Source organism: Bombina bombina, chromosome 2, assembly GCF_027579735.1.
Source record: "Bombina bombina isolate aBomBom1 chromosome 2, aBomBom1.pri, whole genome shotgun sequence".
Taxonomy (NCBI): Eukaryota; Metazoa; Chordata; class Amphibia; order Anura; family Bombinatoridae; genus Bombina; species Bombina bombina.
In genome coordinates, this window is record NC_069500.1 from 1,159,573,115 (window position 1) to 1,159,600,305 (window position 27,191).

Genomic DNA, 27,191 nt, shown 5'->3' on the forward strand with positions numbered 1-27,191 from the left:
TGGGAGCTCCATCCGGAGGTATTTGCCCAGCTGATTCAACTATGGGGCAAACCAGAACTGGATCTCATGGCGTCTCGTCAGAACGCCAAACTTCCTTGTTACGGGTCCAGGTCAAGGGATCCCCAGGCAGCGCTGATAGATGCTCTTGGAGCTCCCTTGTCCTTCAGCCTGGCTTATGTGTTTCCACCATTTCCTCTGCTCCTTCATCTGATTGCCAAGATCAAGCAGGAGAGAACTTCAGTGATTTTGATAGCTCCTGCGTGGCCACGCAGGACTTGGTATGCAGATCTGGTGGACATGTCATCCTTTCCACCATGGACTCTGCCGCTGAGGCAGGACCTTCTACTTCAAGGTCCCTTCAAACATCCAAATCTAATTTCTGTGTCTGACTGCTTGGAGATTGAACGCTTGATTTTATCAAAGCGTGGTTTTTCCGAGTCGGTCTTTGATACCTTAATTCAGACTCGAAAGCCTGTCACCAGGAAAATCTTTCATAACATATGGTGTAAATATCTTCATTGGTGTGAATCCAAGAGTTACTCATTGAGTAAAGTCAGGATTCCCAGGATATCATCTTTTCTCCAAGAAGGATTGGAGAAGGGATTGTCAGCTAGTTCCTTAAAGGGACAGATTTCTGCTCTGTCTATTCTTTTGCACAAGCGTCTGGCAGATGTTCCAGACGTTCAGGCGTTTTGTCAGGCTTTAGTTAGAATCAAGCCTGTGTTTAAACCTGTTCTTCAAGGGGTTCCGTTTGAACCTCTGCATTCCATAGATATGAAGCTTTTATCTTGGAAAATTCTGTTTTTGGTAGCTATCTCTTCGGCTCGAAGAGTTTCAGAGATATCTGCCTTGCAGTGTGAGTCCCCTTATCTGATCTTCCATGCAGATAAGGTAGTTTTGCGTACCAAACCTGGGTTTCTTCCTAAGGTGGTATCTAATAAGAATATCAATCAGGAGATTGTTGTTCCGTCACTGTGTCCTAATCCTTCTTCAAAGAAGGAACGTCTATTACACAATCTTGACGTGGTTTGTGCTTTAAAGTTTTATTTACAAGCTACTAAAGATTTTCGTCAAACATCTGCATTGTTTGTTGTCTTCTCTGGACAGAGGAAAGGCCAAAAGGCTTCAGCAACTTCTCTTTCTTTTTGGTTAAGAAGTATAATCCGCTTAGCTTATGAGACTGCTGGCCAGCAGCCTCCTAAAAGAATTAAAGCTCATTCCACTAGAGCGGTGGCTTCCACATGGGCTTTTAAAAATGAGGCTTCTGTTGAACAGATTTGTAAGGCGGCGACTTGGTCTTCGCTTCATACTTTTTCTAAATTCTACAAATTTGATACTTTTGCTTCTTCGGAGGCTATTTTTGGGAGAAAGGTCTTACAGGCAGTGGCGCCTTCCGTTTAAGCGCCTGCCTTGTCCCTCCCTTCATCCTTGTCCTATAGCTTTGGTATTGGTATCCCACAAGTAATGGATGAATCCGTGGACTGGATACACCTTACAAGAGGAAACAAAATTTATGCTTACCTGATAAATTTATTTCTCTTGTGGTGTATCGAGTCCACGGCCCGCCCTGTCATTTTAAGGCAGGTGTTTTTTTATTTTTAAACTACAGTCACCACTGCACCCTATAGTTTCTCCTTTCTCTTGCTTTTCTTCGGTCGAATGACTGGGAGGTGGCAGTTAGGGGAGGAGCTATATAGACAGCTCTGCTGTGGGTGATCCTCTTGCAGTTTCCTGTTGGGAAGAAGAATATCCCACAAGTAATGGATGAATCCGTGGACTGGATACACCACAATAGAAATAAATGTATCAGGTAAGCATAAATTTTGTTTCCTCTTGTAAGGTGTTTTTTGTATGCATACCCATAATCACCAACCCAACCTAAGCATTATTTGCTGATTTACGGTGTCACCTAATGTCTTTGGATGTCTGGATGCACTAAATAATTAACTATTTTATTTATGGGGAGGTTTTTTTCAGTGAGCAGAAATGTGCAAGACCAATGTTGTCAATACATATTTATTTCGTAAAATGATGATGGTCCACAGTCCTCCATAACATATGGGAAATATTTCCTGCCACTAGGAGAATGTCGAGAACCCATAAAAGAGTTTTACCCTCTCACCTCTCTCTTAGTTTTGTTCTTTGTATCGTAGGAGTTGGTTGAGAATAGAGGTTGCTCCAGCTACTTGCTTATAGATTACAAATTGGGAGCTCAGACTTATGTGAGACCTAGAGTCCCTGGGGAGTATCATTAACAAAGAAAACAAAAAATACTCCTCACAGCAGCTGAATGATACAGGGACATAGGAATACCCTGATATGTGCACAACATTTCTCTAATGGGACTTTAGCCATAACTGCCCTCAGGCATCTCAGGAACTCGTCCCTAGCCTCCCCCTGATGGACACAGGTATTACCTACTGCTGTACTCAATACCTGCACTGGATGGGTTCTCTACTGGATACTACTGCAGCTGCATTGACATAGATTGACATGCCTGGTAAGCCAAAGGAGGGGTGCTGCATAAGATAAGTGACTTTACACAGCACACACAGCCCAGAGGCTATTTGTAGCCCAGAGGCTATTTGTAGGTACTCTGACACAGGTACAGCCATAGCCAGTGGACTTAACCTGTTCTCCTCATTATACACTTTTTTCTCTGTATCAGGTCTCTAACGGTTCTATCATCATTGAGAAGATTATCGGGGAAACCTCTGACCCTTTTCAGCCCTCTGGCAACTCTGGGGGTACTTTTGGGGGGTACTTTTAGTATTTAAGAAAACCACTATTAGCTTAGTACAATATGAAGTTTTGTAGAGGAGGCTCCGGATAGGCTGGGGGCCCATGTTTTAACACTTAAGTTTTTTTTTTTATGCTTGGTACACTGTTGTTTAATGGAAAGAAACAGTGTTTTTTTTCCTTCATTATGAGAACACTGGTTTTTCTCCCGGTAGTGTTCCCAGGCTTTTTCTCTCTCAATGCGGAATTTCTGCAACTAGATTCTTACTATATAATTTGAGCCAGATTCTAAACTTATTTCTAGTGCCTACCAGTACCACAAAGGGGGTGAGTACTCATACAGGAGCTGCCCGGGGGTACTTAAGAGCTATCTTATATTCTTAGGAACTTTAAGGCTTATTACTCTGGGAGATATTATAAATGGCTGAGGAAGTGTTACACAGTGTAGAGGGATCTCTACCATGTTTTTTTCTGTACTGCTTCTTATATACGGTGTCATTGCATACTTTATTACATTAAGTACAAATATGGATCAAAATTACTCTGTCCCCACTAATATTTTTTTTGAGGAGTCAGTTTCTGATATTCCTCTAGCTATATACATATGTTTATTTTTAAAATCTGTTCCCGTATGCCAGGTCAACCAAATCTGTGCGAATTCTGTACCTCCGATTTTGCACGCAAATGAACCACAACCTTCCACTTCTCAGAAGGAAGTTTGCACAATACTTGTCACTAAGTAAGCGTACATCTGGGGATTTATTTCAGTCTCATGAGTTTAATGTGCAAGATTCCTCCCCTCAACCCCAAATTCTTGCTCTCTTACAGAGCTCTGATGCTGAGGATGCAAATATTTCTAGTTCTGATGGGGAAGTGTCATCAGATGAACAGGATCCTGGTACTGAATTTGACTATGCCTTTAGAAGTCGAAGTGTTGGAAACAATCCCTAAGGTTGATGGTGCTATTTCCACTCTCGGGAAACGTACGACAATCCCTATGGAGGATAACATTACGTTTAGAGATCCAATCAACTGCAAAGGAGTCTTTCCAAACACGTCTTTTACTTAGACCATCAGTTTTTCACCTGTGTGGCTGCAGCAGGAACACTATGGTGTCACTCCCTAGCCAAAATGGTGGCGAACAATTGCATTAAAGCCCTTAAAATGGCTCAAATATTTATGTGTGATGCTGTGATGGACATTTTTAAGATCAATGTCAAAAATATATATATGGCAGTGCTGGCAAGGAGATCCTTATGGTTAAAATATTGGTCAGCTGACATGATATCTAAAAATAGACTGATGACTCTTTTTTTTTTTTTTCTTCCAGGGGAAGATTCTATTTAGTTCAGACTTGAACTCTATTATTAAGACATTTACTGGTGGGAAAGGAGCCTTTCTTCTTCAGGATAAAAAATCCAAAGGAAAGAACAAACAAGGGAATCTGTTTTGTTCCTTTCGCTCCTCAGGAGATCAGAAGTCCTCTTCTCAGAAATCTGAGCCCTCTAAGTCAGCCTGGAAGCCTGGTTCTTTGTGGTCCACAGACTTCGATTATTCCTCGAAGACCATGGTTTTAAAATCATTGCTCATTATATCCTGTTCAAGGGTAACATTTTTAGGAATTATAATATATTCAGTCCATATGCATCTGTTCGATGACAGAATCGCAAAGGTTAAAACTCCAGAGAGCATTTCTCTCTCTGTAGAGTACTCCATTGCCGTCTGTAGCTCAGTGCATGGATGTTGTGGTTCTTATTGTAGCCGCTTCAGACGTGGTTCAATTTGCCTGCTTTCATGGGGCATCTTTTCTTTGTCCGTCATGGGCCATTGTCACAATGGATACCAGTCTGTTAGGCTTGGGGGTGCATTCTGGAACTGTGGAAGAGCGCAAGGAGTTTTGTCTCCTTTTAGAGGCAAGGTTACCAATAAACATTCTGGAACTTCAGCCTATTCTTTGAGGTCTTCCAGCATGTCCCCCTATTAAATGAGAAAAAATGTATCCGCTTCCAGTCGAACAACATGACAGCGGTGAACTATATAAATCGTCAAGGAGGTAACCGTAGTCCACTGGCCATTCAGGAAGTCTCTCAGATCCTGTCCTGGGCAGAGAGCAATCTGTGCTCCCTGTCAGCAATTCACATACCAGGTGTCAAAGAATTGGGAGTTGGATTGCCTCAGCTGTCAATTGGTTCATCCAGGAGAATGGTCTCTCCATCAGGACCTATTTGATCAATTGGCGATCAAATGGAGCCTACCAGACATCGATCTGATGGCTTCCCACTTAAATCACAAACTTCCAAAGTATTGTGCAAGATCAAGAGATCCAAGAACTCACATGGTGGACGCCTTGGTGTGTCCATGGGAGTTCCTTCTAGCATACCTGTTTCCTCAGTTTGTTCTTCCGAGAGTCATTGCTAGGATCAAACAGGAGTTGGCACCAGTAATATTAATTGCTCCAGCCTGGCCCAGCAGGATACGATATGCGTATCTAGTGCACATGTCCTCATCTCCTCCATGGCTTCTTCCTCTAAAACAAGATCTGTTATCACAAGGTCCTCTTTTCCATCAGGATCTCAAATCTCTGTTTGACGACGTGGAGCTTGAACGCCTAGTTTTGAGACATAAAGGATTCTAAGATTCTGTAATTGACACCCTGATACAGGCTATGAAGCCTGTGACTCAGGATTTGGAAAGCATATTTTGTGTGATGCTCTTATAAAGTATTCTCTTGGTGTTGCTTTCAAATCATGAGAATTCTTCAGTTCTTACAAGATGGACTTGACCAGGGTTTATCAGCTAGTTCCCTGAATGGTCAGCTTTATCTGTTTTTCTTAGGAAGTTTGTACAGGAGTTTGTTAGAATTAGGCCAGTTTTAAGACCTATTTCTTCTCCCTGGAATTTGAACCTAGTTCTTTAAGGTCCTCCCTTTGAACCAATGCACTCCATTGGCATAAAACTATTGTCTTGTGAGGTACTTTTCTTATTAGCTATAGTTTCTGAATTATCAGCATTATCCTGTAAGCCTCCATTTTTTATTTTTCACAAGGACAAGGCTGTACTTTGTACCAAATATGATTTTCTTTCTAAAGGGGTTTCTACTAATTCCTTCTACTGTTCCTTCTCTTTCTCCAGACCCTGCTAACTCTATGGAAAGATTGTTACATAATCTAGACGTAGTCAGAGCTTTGAGGTTCTATCTCCAAGCTACTTCTAGTTTGTTTGTACATTACTCTGGGACTTGTAAAAGGGAAAAAGCTACTAAGGTAGCATTGGCATCTTGACTTAAACTGGTGGGTAAGTCACCTCCTAAACATATCACAGCTCACTCGACAAGAGCAGTGGCAACATCGTAGACTATTAAGAATGATGCATCTTTTGAGCAGATTTGCAAAGCTGCCACATGGTCTTCTCTGCATAAGTTTTCTAAACTTTATCGTTTTGATGTCATAGCTTCTTTGCAAGCAGGTTTTGTCAGAAAATGGGAACTTCAAGAGAGAGAATTTCCCCACCCTTTCCGTAACATAGACCATCGGCTTAGGTATTAGTCAGATATGTTATGGAGGAGTGTGGACCATCATCATTTTACGAAAGAAAACAAAATTTATGCTTACCTGATGATCAATTATTTTCTTTTGGAATGATGATGGTCCTCAAGACTCGCCTGCTTCATATTGGATGACCGTTCTAATGACACATCTATACACCCTGCTTTGCCTTTCCTACCTTTCTTTTCCTATTCTCAACGTGACTATACGTGAAACTGAGAGAGATGGACGATGGGAGGGTAAAACTCTTGTATGGGTTCTTGACCCCCTCCTTGTGGCGGGAAATATATCCCATATGTTATGGAGGACTGTGGACCATCATCATTCTTAAACAAAATAATTTTTTAGGTAAGCATAAATTTTGTTTTTATAAATGTTTTAAAAGGCTAGACCATATGATGAAATGAGAGATCTACAGATAGTTTACGGTCTAGCATATTTACCATGCTTGTTTATTGTGTGTCCTGGACATGTTTTTATTAATTTAATAATTACATTGATTGTTTAACCTCAATTAACGGGTCTCAATTAATAGATCAAAGTCTTGTTGTTGTGCGTTTGGCAAGGCTTTTGACTCAATAATCAACCCAATATTGTGAGTTTTAGATAGCCACTCCAATATTGTTGTGTTCCTTACTTCTTTTTTTTTTAACTGATGCTGGTAGTACTTAAATGGATAGAAAAGACCAAATTAAAATGTGTATGTGTATGTATGCTTCTAGTAATAGTTATTACTGTTTTTGAGTGGCATATGTACATACACTGTGATTACACTGTGATTTTCTGTGCTCAAGCAGTGGCTTGTATAACAGTCTTCACTGACTCAATATACATACACCACCGCTAGCTCTCTGAGAGGCAAAGTATCTGAATCCTGATCCTCTAATCAGTTGTAGCATATGTGCGTATGACACGGAAACAGAAATAACGTTAACTAGAAGCATTTTTGAAAATAGAAGTATTTAAAAAATGCTTCTATTTGAAATGTATTCATGCATGTTTAAATTTTGACCTTTTTATCCCTTTAATTGCTAGGAAGACTCAACCATTTATATGTATGTACTTTTTTTTCACTTGACTAGTAAACTATACTGATATTTTTCTAAACCGATATGTATTTGAATCCCTTTAATTATTCTGTCTCTGCTTAGACAGAGGGAGAGAGCTAAAAAAACATTAGTTGTCTTTTTCCATAGGTATATGTTTTTGCCGATTTTTATTTGCTACCCTCTTAAAGCTTAAAAACTGGATGTTGTGTATAGGTTGAACAAATTGATTTCAGACCATTTCATTTTAGAAAATAGCTAGAAAATAAAACTAAAGACTTTACTTTAATTAGTATACTAAGTTGCACAACATTTGTTAAAAGATAAATTGTTCAGTAATCACAGCACTCAATGCATGTAAAATAGGATTTTATCATTTAAAGAAAAATATTTCCCAATATTTAATTTGCTTCTTAAAAAAGGAACATTCCTAAAACAAACTGCCATGAAAACAGAATTTTGCTCTATTTTCAGAGAGATTTGGCAGCAGAGTTTACAAACATGAGTGAGGAGTGTACTTCCAGTAGATTAGCAAATGAGATTTCTTCAGGTGAGTGTCTTCTATTTATGTATAATGGATTTCAGGACTTTAACAGGAATGTTGATATGAGATTTGTAGTGTGCACTAGTTTATAGTGATATTGTGGGCCTGTATCTTCTCCAACACTGAAAATAGCAAGTCACACTAAATACAGGGAGTGCAGAATTATTAGGCAAATGAGTATTTTGACCACATCATCCTCTTTATGCATGTTGTCTTACTCCAAGCTGTATAGGCTCGAAAGCCTACTACCAATTAAGCATATTAGGTGATGTGCATCTCTGTAATGAGAAGGGGTGTGGTCTAATGACATCAACACCCTATATCAGGTGTGCATAATTATTAGGCAACTTCCTTTCCTTTGGCAAAATGGGTCAAAAGAAGGACTTGACAGGCTCAGAAAAGTCAAAAATAGTGAGATATCTTGCAGAGGGATGCAGCGCTCTTAAAATTGCAAAGCTTCTGAAGCGTGATCATCGAACAATCAAGCGTTTCATTCAAAATAGTCAACAGGGTCGCAAGAAGCGTGTGGAAAAGCCAAGGCACAAAATAACTGCCCATGAACTGAGAAAAGTCAAGCGTGCAGCTGCCAAGATGCCACTTGCCACCAGTTTGGCCATATTTCAGAGCTGCAACATCACTGGAGTGCCCAAAAGCACAAGGTGTGCAATACTCAGAGACATGGCCAAGGTAAGAAAGGCTGAAAGACGACCACCACTGAACAAGACACACAAGCTGAAACGTCAAGACTGGGCCAAGAAATATCTCAAGACTGATTTTTCTAAGGTTTTATGGACTGATGAAATGAGAGTGAGTCTTGATGGGCCCGTGGCTGGATTGGTAAAGGGCAGAGAGCTCCAGTCCGACTCAGACGCCAGCAAGGTGGAGGTGGAGTACTGGTTTGGGCTGGTATCATCAAAGATGAGCTTGTGGGGCCTTTTCGGGTTGAGGATGGAGTCAAGCTCAACTCCCAGTCCTACTGCCAGTTTCTGGAAGACACCTTCTTCAAGCAGTGGTACAGGAAGAAGTCTGCATCCTTCAAGAAAAACATGATTTTCATGCAGGACAATGCTCCATCACACGCGTCCAAGTACTCCACAGCGTGGCTGGCAAGAAAGGGTATAAAAGAAGAAAATCTAATGACATGGCCTCCTTGTTCACCTGATCTGAACCCCATTGAGAACCTGTGGTCCATCATGAAATGTGAGATTTACAAGGAGGGAAAACAGTACACCTCTCTGAACAGTGTCTGGGAGGCTGTGGTTGCTGCTGCACGCAATGTTGATGGTGAACAGATCAAAACACTGACAGAATCCATGGATGACAGGCTTTTGAGTGTCCTTGCAAAGAAAGGTGGCTATATTGGTCACTGATTTGTTTTTGTTTTGTTTTTGAATGTCAGAAATGTATATTTGTGAATGTTGAGATGTTATATTGGTTTCACTGGTAAAAATAAATAATTGAAATGGGTATATATTTGTTTTTTGTTAAGTTGCCTAATAATTATGCACAGTAATAGTCACCTGCACACACAGATATCCCCCTAAAATAGCTATAACTAAATACAAACTAAAAACTACTTCCAAAACTATTCAGCTTTGATATTAATGAGTTTTTTGAGTTCATTGAGAACATGGTTGTTGTTCAATAATAAAATTAATCCTCAAATAAACAACTTGCCTAATAATTCTGCACTCCCTGTAGGCAGTGAATGGATTTATTAATATGATGTCACCACTCTTATGTGTTAAATGGGAATGTGTTTACACCCTACCTTGTATGCCTGGTATGTGGGTGAAAAGTATTGGTACTCTTCCACATTTCTTGGAAAATGCACAATTTTCTCTGCACTTAGTAAAAATTGACAAATCTATTTGTATCCACCATTCTTTATTTCAAATTAACAGAAACTTCACTTTTGTTTTTGACCACATATTACTTTAAACCGTAAAACAAATGGCAATGGCATGGACAAAAATATTGGTACTTTTTAACCTAATATTTTGTACCAAAGCCTTTGGAGACAATAACTGTAATAAGTGCTTTCTGTAACTCTGAATAAGATTTCTACACTTTTCGACTGAAGATTTGGCCCACTCCCGCTCCAGTTATCTCAGGTTTTATGAGTGCCTTTTCCCAACAACGAGTTTCAGCTCTTTCCACAGATGTTTGACAGGATTCAGATCTGGACTCATTGAAGGCTACTTCTGAACAGTTCATTGTGTTCTTCTCGTCCATTCTCGGGTGCTTTTTGGCTGATGTGTTGGGTCATTATCCTGCTGGAGGATCCATGACCTGCAACTGAGACATAGCTTTATTACACTGAGCAGTATGTTTTGCTCCAGAATGCCTTGACAGTCTTCTGATTCATTATGCCCTGCACAGATTCTAGGCACCCAGTGCAAGAGACTGAAAAGCAACCCTAAAACATCACTTGGCCTCCATCATGTTTCACTTTAGGGATAGTGTTCCTTTCTTTGTAAGTTTCTTTTAAACTCCTGTAAACATGAATTTGTGTAATTTTCCAAAGAAGCTCTACTTGTGTGTCATTGGTCCAAAGGACCTTCTCCCAGAAAGACTGTGGCTTGTCAGCATGCATTTTGGCAAACTTCAGTCATGATTTTTTTGTGTTTGTCTCTTAGAATTGTTTTTCTACAATGGAGCCCATTTTATTTCAGACAGTGAAAGATGGTGTGACTTGAAGCTGTTGCACCTTGAGCTTCAATGTCGGCTTGGATCTGTTTTGAAGCTGGTTGTCCGTCCTTTCTTGACCATTCAAAACAATCTTTCTCATTATTCTTGGGCCAAGTTTTCTGTTGCAACAACGACCAAGGGATGTTGGCTACAGTCCCATGTGCCTTAAACTTCTTAATATTGGCAGCCTTGCTCACAGGGACATCAAGCTCTTAAGCAATGGTCTTGTAGCCTTTATGGTAACCATTCTTTGCTTTTACCTTATTTCTAACCTCCTCAGACAACTCTGGTTTACCTTCTCTTTTCCATGTTCGGTGTGATACACACAGTCACACACAACAGCAGAGTGAGTATTTTCTCCATTTAAACTGGCTGAATGAGTGATTTATAAGATTAAAGACACCTGTGATACTAATTAAAAGAGAATAGTCTACTTGAAGTATCACTACAAAACAATCTTTATTTTAACTTCTAAAGGTTATCAATTTTTGTCCAGGACATTTTAGAATGTCTTTATAGAATAAGCAAGAATTTACTAATTACATTGTGCACAAAAGATATTTTAATTTCAACACTTTTCAGGGAGAATGGTGCATTATTTCATTAAAATGCAAGGGAACCAATATTTTTGGCCACATTGTAACACCAAAATAAGTGGCTATAACACTTCTGATTAACCTATACTTTTTTGGCTTCTTTTGAAAGATCAACAAAAAAAAAAAAGGTTAACGGAATATGATAAAATTATGTAGAGTAAAAAGTGTTCTCCCCAGGCAGGACCCCGCTGATTTCACTGATCAATACTGAGCTAATGTTATAAATTAGACATTTTCAATATTTATTGCAGAAATTAAATAATTGAACATTAAATGTATGTAATGATAATTAGTTTGTACTTTGGATACTAGAAAATGTTTCGAAAATCCCAGCCGCTACAGACGCGGAAGTGACTGCCAAGTCCGGGGGAGAAGAGCATACCAAATGCTTGGGCTGCAGGGGTGCAAGCTGCCGGGTAAGCGGCCGGTGTGACCGCAAATGCCAACAGAAAAAAAGGAATAGGCAGCTGCTCAAAAAGAGTGAATAAATGTAAGGGCTGGCAAAACAAGGTAAAAACAAAAAACCTTTATTTGACCATTAAAAATACTTAGGCAGTACAGGGCACACAAACTCCCTGACTAGTTTCGTGCTCTGTTGAGCACTTAATCATAGGGTGAGTTTGCTTAGTGTTCATAGCCTATTTAAAGGCACAGAACACCTGAAAGAAATTATACATTAAAAACAAAAACAGTAATAAAACAATGACAGAATATACCCAATTACGAACACTATGTGTGAGAAAATGGAAAAAAGTAGAAAAAAATAGAAGAAAGTAAAAACAAACAGTTGAGCAAACCACAGTACACAAGAACCAAATTAATTCACATGAATCTAATCCTATTTACAATGCAGACAATATTCTCATATCTTTTTTATATTCAAAACTTCATCTAGATTTGCTTAAACTGTATTAGAGATATGCTTCATACTGAGGCTGTTTGTAATGTCTGTATTAGGACAAAAGGCTGAATAGCAAAAAATGTTTAAACAATGTGTATGTGTAACAAAGGTGTAAACCAAACCTATACTAAGAAATGTTGTTAATATGTACATATGAAAACCACATAAAGGACAAAAAATTCCAATAAGTGGTACCCATACAATACAAACAAACAAAAACAGAAACATAATTTGAAACTAAAACTAAAATCTAGAAAATGCCCATAAAGGGGATAGATGCAAGAAAACCCCTTCTAGGGGATAGATAGACTTACTTATCAGATAGATAAACAAATAGATAAACATAAATGCCCATATAGGGGATAGACAGTTATAATAGCCCATAAAGGGGATAGACATTATGTTTAGCATCATAACGTGGAAATAAAGAAATCAATTTAACTTACCAAATTCATATTTCATTTCTCAACAAAATAGCTCATATCCCATTCTCTCTTTAAACCCAGGGGGGTTATAGTTCTTAATTTGTATATCCAATACAATTCTTGCTTTAGCAACAAACTACCCCTATCACCCCCCCTAGGTGGAAACATAACACGGTCTATAACCTGAACCTTCATATCAAAAATGCTTGTCATATGTACCAAATTAAAATGTCTAGCTATCGCTGATTCTTTAACATATTCTCTGGTGTCCCTGACATGTTCTCTGATTCTTGACCTAAGTTCCCTACTTGTTTGACCTGTGTATTGCAGGTTGCAATGTTTACACTCTAGGAGATAGACCACAAAAGTTGTTCTACAGTTAGCGTAGAATTTGTGTTTGAACTCTTCTCCTGTCTTGCTACTCCTGAAACCATCACCCACCTGTACAAAACCACAAGTTATGCATGAACCATGGCCACATTTATAAGTTCCTCTTCTCCTAATCCAATCGCTCCTATCCGGGTTATTGGAACGGATTAAACTTGGGGACAATTTAGATGCTAATGTAGGTGCTCTTCTCGGTACAAATTTTAATGAACCAATTATAGGTCTTAAAACATCATCATTCTCTAACAAATGAAGATTCTTCTTTAGTATTGAACAAACCTGATAGTATTCTTTAGAGTATTCGGTTGAGAATACTACACTATCATGTTTTATGATGTTTTGTTTCCTCGTCCCTCTCATTAGTTCTTGCTGTGATTTTTGTCTCACCTCATTGAGAACCTCATTCAAGAGGTTTTCGGCATAACCCCTTGCTTTAAGGCGCTCAATGAGGGTCTTGGCTTGTGCATCAAAATGACTATCTGAGTTTGTATTTCTTCGAAGTCTCATAAGTTGACCCCTGGGAATTGACCGTACCAAACACCTCAACAGAGCACGAAACTAGTCAGGGAGTTTGTGTGCCCTGTACTGCCTAAGTATTTTTAATGGTCAAATAAAGGTTTTTTGTTTTTACCTTGTTTTGCCAGCCCTTACATTTATTCACTCTTTTTGAGCAGCTGCCTATTCCTTTTTATACTAGAAAATGTTGTAATATGACAAAGTATTACATTTCTTCCACTCAGCTACTTCATAATGCCACTTGGCTGGCAATATTTTCTGTGTTGTGTTTCAAGATAAGTTTCTTCACCAAGATCTTAAAATACTCGGCTTGGTTACTGAATCCTTTTTGGTACAGTCATGCTCGAACAGGAAAGGGTCTTCTACAAACTATTGCCACAAAGTTGGAAGCACCCACTCATCTAAAATGTCTTCACTGGAACAAAGGAGCCTAGCCCAAATCCTAACAAAACAACCCAAGGCCATTATCACCCCTTCTACCAAACTTAACAATCTGGTAGGTAGCATTCTCCTGGCATCTGACACACGCAGATTCTTCTGTCAGACTGCCAAGTAGTGAAACGTGATTCATTACTCCAGAGAACATGTTTCTACAGCTCCAGAGTCAAGTAGCGGCATGTTTTACATCAGTCTTGCCAATGCTTGTCATTACACATGTTACAGAATGGGAGTAAGCAAATAGATGCCCTAATCAGGGTACTCACATTTGTAAGGAGCACTCAGTGATTTTTAATTTGATTGGTAAGGCTTGTATATTTAAAGGCAGTTTAAAGCTTGTTTCTTATGCCTGATGAAACAGCGTTTTTAAACACTGAGAAACGCGTTGCATAAAGCTAAGGTGGGTAGCTAGCATATCCCACCTTAGGGTTCCATTGTATTTGTTATATGTATTTTATACATTTTATTTACTTTTTAATAAACTGTTTTTAAGCATTAGCAACATCTTTGGAACCTTATTGAATTAGCCTACCACCTACCAATCACTCCTACTGGGAGTTCCATTCTGCAGAGATAGTTTTCTTCACCATTTGAGTTAATTGTTCCTGTGCTCATGATTTCTAACTTATCGAGGTGACCAGTAAGCTGGGTTGCTGCTAACCACCCAGCCTGTTCCTAATATCACTGTCTGAGTGCTCTTCTCAAATAGTGAACAGTGAGCTGGATCGCTGCCAACTATCCAGCCTGCCTCCCATAGCACTGTATGAGTGCTCCTTACAAATGTGAGTACCCTGATTAGGGTATCTATTGGCTTACTCCCATTCTGTAATTGGTACACTCATGCGCCTCTCTTGTTCTCTATATCTCCAGATTTCACTACATCTTCTTGTGAGGAGAGAGCAGCGTTCTATCAAATATCAGTGTAATAGGAGTCCTACAAGGTGGACCTATTAATAGAAGTGTAAAACTATACAAAGAGACTTTTATATTATTTATTTATTTATTTGGATATCATTGCACTTGTTTTTGTTTAACTTGAATATGATTGACACTTAAATTCATTCATTTATTTATAGGCAGCACCTATACCCTACCATTATTAACAATATTATTAATAATTTTATATTCTTGTATTGGATCAATGTCAATTTTACAGGTACTTTGTCATTTTCTATAGCACCCCTATCTATTGTCATTTATAGTGACTCTGTGTAGTATTTCATTACACATGTTGATGTGAGGCTTGTATACAGCTGCTCAGCGATGGAAACTCATTTCATGAAGCTCCTGATGCACAGTTCTTGTGCGGATGTTGCTTCCATGGGCAGTTTGGTACTCTGTAGTGAGTGATGCAACAGATCATAAGCTTAAACACTTAGCAGCCCATCTCTGTAAATTTGTTATCTAGCACTTTGTGACTGAGCTGTTGTTGATCCTAGACATTCCACTTCACAGTTATAACATAGCTGACCAGGGCAGATCTACTATAAAATTCACAAACTAATTGTAGCACTGTCATAGGATGCCACCTTTGCCACAAGTCAGTCACTGTGCTCTTCAGTACGACACATTGTACTGCCAGTGTTTGTCTATGGAGATTTTATGGCTATGTGCTGGGTTTTATGCACCTGTTAGCAATGGGTGTAGCAGAAACATCTAAACTCAATAATTCATAAGGGTGTCCTCATACTTTTGTCCATATTTTGCAAACAGACCAATCTAATGCTGTTGCTTTGGGTACTAATGCATCTACTCTTTGTTCATTACTGGTTAATACTGATGTGGGGCCTCCTTCCATGAAATCTTTTATCAAGGCTGCATTCTCTGAGGCATTGGCTGCTCTTCAAATAAGCATAAAAGGTCAGTTTAAATTGTACCTTCTACAAGTACTATGTGCCTTGATCCTAGAGATACTGTTGTATTTTCAGATGAAGTTTCCTATGGGAATGGGGATTCCTCATCTGAAGTGGAACCTGATATTTCCTCTTTTTTTGTTTTAAACACTTAAATTATGCTTACCAGATAATTTCATTTTCTTCTGTACACAGTTTCATTCCTTGTTGGGAAATACTGAACCTGGCCACCAGGAGGAGGCAAAGACACCCCAGCCAAAGGCTTAAATACCTCTCCCACTTCCCCTATCCCCCAGTCATTCTGCCGAGGGAACTAGCAGCAGTAGGAGAAATATCAGGGTATAAAAGGTTCCAGAAGAAAAATATAATTTAGTGGGCCGCCCATCGGAGAACACGGGCGGGGGCCGGGGACTCTCCTTATACCGAAGGAAATTAAATTATCTGGTAAGCATAATTTATATTTTCCTTCTTAATATAATGAGAGTCCACGGCTTCATTCCTTACTGTTGGGAAACTTATGCCCAAGCTCTAGTGGACACTTAATGAAAATGGGAGGGACATAAAAAGAGGGGGACCCTAATCTGAGGGCACCACAGCCTGCAAAACCTTTCTTCCGAAGGCTGCTTCAGCTTAAGCAAAAACCTCAAACTTGTAAAAGTTAGAAAAAGTGTGTAAGGAAGACTAGGTAGCCGCCTTACAAATCTGATCCATAGAGGCCTCGTTCTTAAAGGCCCAAGAGGAAGCCACTGCTCTAGTAGAGTGAGCCGTAATTCTCTGAGGAGGTCTATGTCCCACTGTCTCATAAGCTAAGTGGATAAGACTCTTCAACCAAAATGATAAGGGAGTCGAAGAGATCTTCTGATCCTTACGCTTCCCAGAATATGCCACAAACAAGGAAGAAGTTTGTCTAAAATACTTAGTAGCCTGAGGATAAAACTTCAAGGCACGAACCACATCCAAATTATGAAGTAAATGTTCCTTCGAAGAAGAAGGATTAGGACACAAAGAAGGGACCACAATCTCTTGATTGATGTTGCGGTCTGACACGACTTTAGAGAGAAACCCTAACTTAGTACATAGGACAGCCTTATCCGAATGGAACACCAGAGAAGGAAGCTCACATTGCAAGGTGGCAATTTCAGATACTCTGCGCGCCGAAGCAATAGCCAGTAGAAAAGGAACCTTCCAGGACAACAACTTAATGTCAATTTCATGCATAGGCTCAAACAGAGCCCTTTGCAAAACTTTAAGAACCAGATTGACTCCAAGAGGGAGCCAAAGATCTGAACACAGGTCTGATCCTAATCAGAGCCCTAACAATAGACTGAACATCTTGAAGCTCAGAGAGCCTCTTGTGCAGTAAAACAGACAAGGCTGAAATCTGTCCCCTCAGGGAACTGGCCGAAAGACCCTTCTCCAGTCAATCCTGGAGAAACAATAGAATCCTGACAACCTGGCAACCTTAACTTTATGCCAAGGAAATCTACGCTCTTCACACCAGAATAAGTAGGTTCTCCACACCTTATGATAGATGTGACGAGCTTGAATGAGAGTATCAATATCTCTCTCGGCAAACCCTCTCTTGGCAAGGTTTAAACGTTCAATCTCCACGCAGTCAGCCTCAGAGAATCTAGATTTTGATGAACAAAAGGACCCTGTTCCAGCAGATCACTGCAACAAGGTAACTTCCATGGAGGAGAAAATGATATCCTCGCTAGATCTGTGAACCACATCCATCGCGGCCACGATGGAGCAATCATTATTACCGATGCCTGCTCCTGCTTTATGCAGGCCACTACCCGAGGAAGAAGAGGTAATGGCGGAAAAAGGTAAATTAGACTGAACCTCCAAAGCACCGCTAATGTATTTATTAACTCCGCCTGAGGATCCCTGGACCTCAACCCATCTCCCCATCCTGATAGACTTGCGTCCATAGTCACAATCTCCCAGGATGGTGTTAGAAAGGATGTCCCTTGGGACAGATGATCTTGACAGAACTACCAAGAGAGCGATTCTCTCAACCAGCTGTCCAGGGAAATCTGTTGAGACAGATCCGAATGATCGCCGTTCCCCTTTCTCAGCATGCACAGCTGTAACAGTCTGAGATGGAACCTGGCAAAGGTAATTATGTCAATGCTGGACACCATGAGACCAATTACCTCCATACACTGAGCTACTGATGGCCTTAAGGAAATCCGGAGGGCAAGACATGCCGAAGCTAGCTTGCAACGTCTCTAGTCGGTTAAAAATATCCTCATGAATATTGAGTCTATTATAGTACCCAGGTACCCTGGTGCTTGGAATAAGAAAACTCTTCTCTAAGTTTTATCTTCCATCCATGTGATCGAAGAAGGGAGAGAAGAGATACCGAATGGTCCTCCACCAGACGAAAGGATGGTGCTTGAACCAGAATGTCGTCCAAGTAGGGAGCTGCTGCTATACCTTGGGTTCTGGCGACTGCCAGGAGAGCCCCTAGAACCTTTGTAAATATTCTTGGAGCAGTAGCTAGAACAAACGGAAATGCAATGAACTGGAAGTGCTGATCCAGGAATGCAAACCTTAGGAACTGGAAAAACTACTTCTCTTCTCTTCTCTCATATTTTCTCACTTTCAACACTCTCCTCTATCCACCTGCACCACCCCTTTCATCTGCCTTTAGTGCTCAAGACTTGACAGACTACTTTTTCAACAAAACACTTACCATCCAAAGTAACATCCCACCGCAAGACTGCAACCTTCCATCTCCGCACCCGGTCACCCCCTCCACCACTCTCAGTACCTTCCCCCCAACCACTGAGAATGAAGTGAGTTCCCTAATGTCTTCCTCACTACCTGCCCACTTGACCCTATCCCTTCACATCTAATACCTTCTCTGTCTTCTACCCTCACCCCAGCTCTTACATATTCAACTGATCCCTTACTACTGGTTAATTTCCATCATCCTTCAAACATGCAAAGGTGGCCCTCATCCTCAAAAAACCCTCCCTCGACCCCAATTCTCCTGCAAACTACCGCCCCATATCACTGCTTCCGCTAGCTTCAAAAGTCCTGAAAAAAATAGTTTTTGATCGCCTTACCCACTACCTATCTCCTAACTCATTGCTTGAGCCCCTGCAATCTGGCTTCCGTCCCCAACACTCAACTGAGACTGCCCTCACTAAGGTTACTAACAATTTTCTTTCTGCTAAAAACAATGGCCACTATATATATATATATATATATATATATATATATATATATATATATATATATATATATATATATATATAGCCAGTATATATTCTACACTTATCTTACTTGACCTGTCTGCTGCCTTTGACACTGTTGACCATCCCCTCCTCCTACGGACTCTCAGCTCCCTTGGGCTCTATGACATTACCCTCTCTTGAATCCTTTCTTATCTCTCTAATAGGTCCTTTTCTGTCTCATTTGCTGGCGACTCCTCTTCATTTCCTCTGTCTGTTGGAGTACCTCAAGGCTCTTTTCTCGGCCCTCTACTCTTCTCTATTTATACTTCCTCACTGGGTAAACTTATCAGTAGCTATAGCTTCAACTATCACCTCTATGCTGATGATACTCAGATCTACCTATCCACCCCTGCACTCTCTCCTTCTGTCCTTTCCCACATCAGCGACTGCTTATCTGGCATTTCTTCCTGGATGGCCTCTCACCACCTAAAAATCAACATGTCCAAGACTGAACTTCTTCTAATTCCCCCCATCTAATTCTACTCCAGTTTCTAACTTTACTATCACTGTTGGTGACACCACTATTTCCCCATCACCCCAAGTCTGCTGCCTAGGTGTTACACTTGACTCCAATCTGTCCTTCATACCCCACATCCAATCGCTCTCGTCTTCCTGTCACAACCACCTATGCAATATCTCCAAAATTCGTCCTTTTCTTAGTGCTGAAACTACTAAACAGCTAATCCATTCCCTAGTAATTTCCCAGCTTGACTACTGTAATAACCTACTAACTGGCATTCCTCTCTCCTGCCTCTCCCCCCTTTAATCCATCCTAAATGCCTCTGCTAGGCTAATCCACCTCTCCCGACGCTCTGTATCCGCTGCACCCCTCTGTGAGTCCCTTCACTGGCTCCCCATTCACAGCAGAATTAAATTAAAAATTCTCACTCTGACCTACAAATCCCTTACCAATGCAGCCCCCCCCACCTATCCTCACTCATCAACAAATATACTCCAGCCAGTCCCCTAAGATCCAACAACGATCTACTCCTTGTCTCTTCTACCATCACCTCCTCCCATGCTAGACTACAGGACGTCTCTCGTGTGGCACTAACCATCTGGAACGCACTTCCTCGAGCTCTCAGACTTTCCCCCAACCTCTCCTCCTTTAAACGCTCCCTAAAGACCTTCTTGTTCAGGGAAGCCTATCGCCAAATCAGTAACTAATGAATTCCACTTGACGAATAGTTGCCCTCATCTAACTCCACACTAACATCATTCCCACCTTTGCAGTCCCCACCTCCTGTTTCTCACCATCCTACCTATTTAGATTGTAAGTTATTATTATTATTTTTTATTTATAAAGCGCCAACAGTAGTTTCAGCACTCAGACGGATTTTGGAGATATTACGTAGATGGTTGCGACAGGAGGAAGAGAGCAATTGGATGTGGGGTATGAAAGACAGATTGGAGTCAAGTGTAACTCCTAGGCAGCGGACTTGGGGTGATGGTGGTGACACCACCAGTGATTGAAATGTTAGGAACCGGGGTAGAATTAGAGGGGGGGGGGGTTGGAAGGAGCTCTTTCTTGGACATATTGATTTTTAGGTGGTGAGAGTCGATCCAAGCAGAAATGCCAGATAAGCAGACACTGTGAGAAAGGACAGAAGGAGAGAGTGAAGGGGTGGATAGGTAGATCTGAGTATCATCAGCATAGAGGTGGTAGTTGAAGCCATAGCTACTGATAGGTTTACCCAGTGAGGATGTATAGATAGAGAAGAGTAGAGGACCCAGAACAGAGCTTTGAGGTACTCCAACAGACAGAGGAAATGGAGAGGGGTTGCCGCCAGCAAAGGAGACAGAAAAGGACCTATTAGAGAGATAAGAGTGGATCCAGGAAAGGGCAGTGTCAGAGAGCCCAAGGGAGCTGAGAGTCCGTAGGAGAAGGGGTTGGTCAACTGTGTCAAAGGCAGCAGACAGATCAAGTAAGATAAGTATTGAGTAGTGGCCATTTTTTTAACAGAAAGAAGATCATTAGTAACCTTGGTGAGGGCAGTCTCAGTTGAGTGTTGGGAACGGAAGCCAGATTGTAAGGGGTCAAGCAGTGAGTTGGAGGACAAGAAGTGGGTTAAGCGATCGAAGACTAGTTTTTCCAGGACTTTTGAAGCTAGCGGAAGCAGTGATATGGGGCGGTAGTTTGCAGGAGAATTGGGGTCGAGGGAGGGTTTTCTTTCATGTAATTGGCAAGAGTCCATGAGCTAGTGACATATGGGATATACAATCCTACCAGGAGGGGCAAAGTTTCCCAAACTCAAAACGCCTATAAATACACCCCTCACCACACCCACAATTCAGTTTTTACAAACTTTGCCTCCTATGGAGGTGGTGAAGTAAGTTTGTGCTAAGATTTCTACGTTGATATGCGCTTCTCAGCATTGTTGAAGCCCGATTCCTCTGAGTACAGCGAATGTCAGAGGGACGTGAAGGGAGTATCACTTATTTGAATACGATGATTTCCCTAACGGGGGTCTATTTCATAGGTTCTCTGTTATCGGTCATAGAGATTCATCTCCTACCTCCCTTTTCAGATCAACGATATACTCTCAATTTACCATTACCTCTACTAATAACTGTTTTAGTACTGGTTTGGCTATCTGCTATATGTGGATGGGTGTCTTTTGGTAAATATGTTTTTTATTACTTAAGACACCTCAGCTATGGTTTGGCACCTTATGCATTTATATAAAGTTCTAAATATATGTATTTTACTTATATTTGCCATGAGTCAGGTTCATGTATTTCCTTCAGCAGACTGTCAGTTTCATATGTGGGGAATTTAAAAATTTTCAGAAATTTATCTTACCTGGGGTTTTAGTCTTTTTTTCATTTGACTACTTCTTGCTATTGCGGGTATTAGGCCCACAGGTGCGTCAAATGCTAAACTTTATTGCGTCATTCTTGGCGCGAAAAAAATTTTGGCGCGGAAAAAGACGTTTATGGCGCAACTTCGTCATTTCCGGCGTCATACGTGACGCCGAGACCTTTCACACGGTGGCGTCATTAGTGACGAGAGTGTGTCATTTCCGGTTATTTTTGGCGCCAAAAAAGTTTACATTACGTTGTGCGTCATTCTTGGCACCACATTTTTTTCATTATTTCAATACCCTATTGCTTTTGCATTTTTTCCCATTCCTGAAACTGTCATATAAGGAAATAGATAATTTTGCTTTATATGTTGTTTTTTCTCTTACATTGAGCAAGATGTCCCAATCTGATCCTGCCTCAGAAGTTTCTGCTGGAATATTTCTGCCTGACATCAGTTCTACCAAAGCTAAGTGCATTTGTTGTAAAAGTGAAGAAATTATTCCAACAAATGTCACTTGTAATAGTTGTCATGATAAACTTTTACATGCAGATAGTGTTTCCATCAGTAATAGTATATTGCCAGTTGCAGTTCCTTCAACTTCTAATGTACATGACATACCTGTAAATTTTAAAGAATTTGTTTCTGATTCTATTTTGAAGGCTTTGTCTGCATTTCCACCTTCTAATAAACGTAAAAGGTCTTTTAAAACTTCTCATTTAGCTGATGAAATTTTAAATGACCAGCAACATAATAATTTATCCTCTTCTGATGAGGATCTATCTGATTCAGAAGATCCTTCCTCAGACATTGACACTGACAAATCTACTTATTTATTTAAAAGTATATGCGTTCTTTATTAAAAGAAGTGTTAATTACTTTGGATATTGAGGTAACCAGTCCTCTTGACGTTCAGTCTAATAAACGTTTAAATGCTGTTTTTAAACCTCCTGTGGTTTCCCCAGGGGTTTTTCCTATTCCTGTGGCTATTTCTGATATGATTTCTAGGGAATGGAATAAGCCAGATACTTCTTTTATTCCTTCTTCAAGGTTTAAAAAATTGTATCCTTTACCAGCAAAATCTATAGAGTTTTGGGAAAAGATCCCCAAAGTTGATGGGGCTATTTCTACGCTTTCTAAACGTACCACTATTCCTATGGAAGATGGTACTTCCTTTAAGGATCCTTTAGATAGGAAGCTTGAATCCTATCTAAGGAAAGCCTATTTATATTCAGGTCATCTTCTCAGACCTGCTATTTCTTTGGCTGCTGTTGCGGCTGCCTCAACTTTTTGGTTGGAGAATTTAGCGCAACGAGAATTGGATCCTGACATATCTAGCATTACTCGCTTACTGCAACATGCTAATAATTTTATTTGGGATGCCATTTTTGATATTATCAAAATTGATGTTAGATCCATGTCTTTAGCTGTATTAGCTAGAAGAGCTTTGTGGCTTAAATCTTGTAATGCTGATATGACATCTAAAACTAGATTACTATCTCTTTCTTTCCAAGGTTATACTTTATTTGGTTCTCAGTTGGATTCTATTATTTCAACTATCACTGGAGGAAAAGGAGTTTTTTTGCCTCAGGATAAAAAACCTAAGGGTAAATCTAAGGCTTCTAACCGTTTTCGTTCCTTTCGTCAGAATAAGGAACAAAAACTCAATCCTCCTCCCAAGGAATCTGCTTCCAGTTGGAAGCCTTCCTCTAATTGGAATAAATCCAAGTCATTTAGGAAACCAAAGTCTGCCCCTAAGTCCGCATGAAGGTGCGGCCCTCATTGCAGCTCAGCTGGTAGGGGGCAGATTAAGGTTTTTCAAGGATTTTTGGATAAAATCTGTCCAAAATCATTGGATTCAGAGCATTGTCTCTCAAGGGTATCAAATAGGATTCAAAGTAAGACCTGCTGTGAGAAGATTTTTTCTCTCACGCATCCCTGTAAATCCAGTAAAAGCTCAGGCTTTTCTGAAGTGTGTTTCAGACCTGGAGTCTTCAGGGGTAATCATGCCAGTTCCTCCTCAGGAACAAGGTTTGGGGTTTTATTCAAACCTATTCAACTTTCAAGATGGTGACTATAAGGATTATTCTGCCTTTTGTTCAGCAAGGACATTATATGTCCACAATAGACTTGCAGGATGCATAACTTCATATTCCGATTCATCCAGAACACTATCAGTTTCTGAGATTCTCTTTTCTAGACAAGCATTACCAATTTGTTGCTCTTCCATTTGGCCTATCAACAGCTCCAAGAATCTTTTCAAAGTTTCTGGGTGCCCTACTATCTGTAATCAGAGAACAGGGTATTGAGGTGTTTCCTTATTTGGACGATATCTTGGTACTACCTCAGTCTTTACATACTGCAGAATCTCACACAAATAAACTAGTGTTGTTTCTTCGGAAACATTGTTGGAGGATCAATTTACCAAAAAAGTTTCTTGATTCCTCAGACAAGTGTCACCTTTTTAGGTTTCCAGATAGATTCAGTGTCCATGACTCTTGTCTCTAACAGACAAGAGACGTTTAAAATTGGTTTCAGCATGCCGGCACCTTCAGTCTGTCATTCCCTTCAGTGGCTATGTGCATGGAAGTTTTAGGTCTCATGACTGCAGCATCGGACGCGATCCCCTTTGCTCGTGAGACCTCTATAGCTTTGCATGCTGAATCAATGGTGCAGGGATTATACAAAGATATCGCAATTAATATCCTTGAATCCCAATGTACAACACACTCTGATATGGTGGATAGATCACCATTGTTTGGTTCGAGGGGCCTATTTTGTTCGGCCAACCTGGACTGTGATCTCAACAGATGTGAGTCTTTCAGGTTGGGGAGCTGTTTGGGGATCTCTGACAGCACAAGGGGTTTGGAAATCTCAAGAGGCGAGATTACCAATAAATATTTTAGAACTCCGTGCAATTCTCAGGGCTCTTCAGTTTTGGCCTCTGCTAAATAGAGAACCGTTCATTTGTTTTCAGACAGACAATATCACAACTGTGGCTTATGTCAATCATCAGGGTGGGACTCACAGTCCCCAAGCTATGAAAGAAGTATCTCGGATACTTGCTTGGATGGAATCCAGCTCCTGTCTAATCTCTGCGGTGCATATCCCAGGTGTAGACAATTGGGAGACGGATTATCTCAGCCGCCAGACTTTACATCCAGGGGAGTGGTCTCTCCATCCAGATGTGTTTTCTCAGATTGTTCAGATGTGGGGTCTTCCAGAGATAGATCTCATGGCCTCTCATCTAAACAAGAAACTTCCCAGATACCTGTCCAGGTCCAGGGATGTTCAGGCGGAAGCAGTGGATGCACTGACACTTCCTTGGTGTTATCATCCTGCTTACATCTTCCCGCCTCTAGTTCTCCTTCCAAGAGTAATCTCCAAAATCATCATGGAACAGTCTTTTGTGTTGCTGGTGGCTCCAGCATGGCCACACAGGTTTTGGTATGCGGGTCTGGTGCGGATGTCCAGTTGCCCACCTTGGCCACTTCCGTTACAGCCGGACCTACTATCTCAAGGTCCGTTTTTCCATCAGGATCTCAAATCATTAAATTTGAAGGTGTGGAAATTGAACGCTTAGTCATAGAGGTTTCTCTGACTCAGTGATTTAATACTATGTTACAAGCTCGTAAATCTGTCTCTAGAAAGATTTATTATAGCGTTTGGAAGACTTACATTTAATGGTATTCTTCTCATAAATTCTCCTGGCATTCTTTTAGAATTCCTAGAATTTTACAGTTCCTTCAGGATGGTTTGGATAAGGGTTTGTCTGCAAGTTCCTTGAAAGGACAAATCTCCGCTCTTTCTGATTTATTTCACAGAAAGATTGCTATACTTCCTGATATTCACTGTTTTGTACAGGCTTTAGTTCGTATTAAACCTGTCATTAAATCAATTTCTCCTCCTTTGAGTCTTAATTTGGTTCTGAAGGTGTTACAGGCTCCTCCATTTGAGCCTTTGCATTCTTTGGACATTAAACTACTTTCTTGGAAAGAGTTGTTTCTTTTGGCTATCTCTTCTGCTAGAAGAGTTTCTGAGCTATCTGCTCTTTCTTGTGAGTCTCCTTTTCTGATTTTTCATCTTGATAAGGCAGTTTTGCTGACTTCTTTTAAATTTTTACCAAAGGTTGTGAATTCTAACAACATTAGTAGAGAAATTGTTGTCCCTTCCTTATGTCCTAATCCTGAGAATTCTTTGGAGAGATCCTTACATTCTTTGAATGTGGTAAGAGCTTTGAAATATTATGTGGAAGCTACTAAAGATTTGAGGAAGACTTCTAGTCTATTTGTTTTATTTTCTGGTCCTAGGAAAGGTCAGAAGGCTTCTGCTATTTCCTTGGCTTCTTGGTTGAAACTTTTGATTCATCAAGCTTATTTGGAGTCGGGTCAGGCCCTGCCTCAGAGAATTACAGCTCATTCTTCTAGATCAGTTTCCACTTCGTGGGCTTTTAAGAATGAAGCTTCTGTTGATCAGATTTGCAAAGCGGCGACTTGGTCCTCTTTGCATACATTTACTAAATTCTACCGTTTTAATGTATTTGCTTCTTCGGAAGCAGTTTTTGGTAGAAAAGTTCTTTAGGCAGCTGCCACAGTTTGATTCTTCTGCTTTTGATTTAAGTTTTTTTCTTTCATACAATGAAATAAACTTATTTTTGTTTTGGGTTGTGGATTAATTTTTTTCAGCGGAATATGGCTGTTTTTATTTTTATTCCCTCCCTCTCTAGTGACTCTTGATTGGAAGACTCCACATCTTGGGTATTGATATCCCATATGTCACTAGCTCATGGACTCTTGCCAATTACATGAAAGAAAACATAATTTATGTAAGAACTTACCTGATAAATTAATTTCTTTCATATTGGCAAGAGTCCATGAGGCCCACCCTTTTTATGGTGGTTATGATTTTTTGTATAAAGCACAATTATTTCCAATTTCCTTTGTTGATGCTTTCTGCTCCTTTCTTTATCACCCCACTGCTTGGCTATTCGTTAAACTGAATTGTGGGTGTGGTGAGGGGTGTTTTTATAGGCATTTTGAAGTTTTTGGAAACTTTGCCCCTCCTGGTAGGATTGTATATTCCATATGTCACTAGCTCATGGACGCTTGCCAATATGAAAGAAATGAATTTATCTGGTAAGTTCTTACATAAATTATGTTTTTTGAGGATGGGGGGTGACCTTTGCATGTTTGAAGGAAGATGGGAGTGAACCGGTAGTAAGGGATAGGTTAAATATGTGAGTAAGAGCTGGAGTGAGGGTAGAAGACAGAAAAGTATTAGATGTGAAGAGATAGGGTCAAGTGGGCAGGTAGTGAGGTGTGAGGAAAACAATAGGGAACACACTTCATTCTCAGTGGTAGGGGGGGAAGGTGCTGAGAGTGGTGGAGGGGGTTGCCAGGGGCGGAGATGGAAGGTTGCAGTCTTGTGTTGGGATATTACTTCGGATGGTAATTGTTTTG

The 27,191-nt window shown here is 40.3% G+C and overlaps 1 protein-coding gene across 3 annotated transcripts in view; it reads left to right on the forward strand.

Moving 5' to 3' along the window:
* Nucleotides 1–27,191, forward strand: part of CEP44 (centrosomal protein 44) — a 245,139-nt gene that overhangs the window by 179,848 nt on the left and 38,100 nt on the right. For all 3 annotated transcript variants that reach the window (XM_053703837.1, XM_053703839.1, XM_053703838.1), the window contains one exon: nucleotides 7,805–7,880. In XM_053703837.1, coding sequence (XP_053559812.1) covers nucleotides 7,805–7,880 — 76 coding nt within the window. The remainder of the gene's footprint in view (nucleotides 1–7,804; nucleotides 7,881–27,191) is intronic.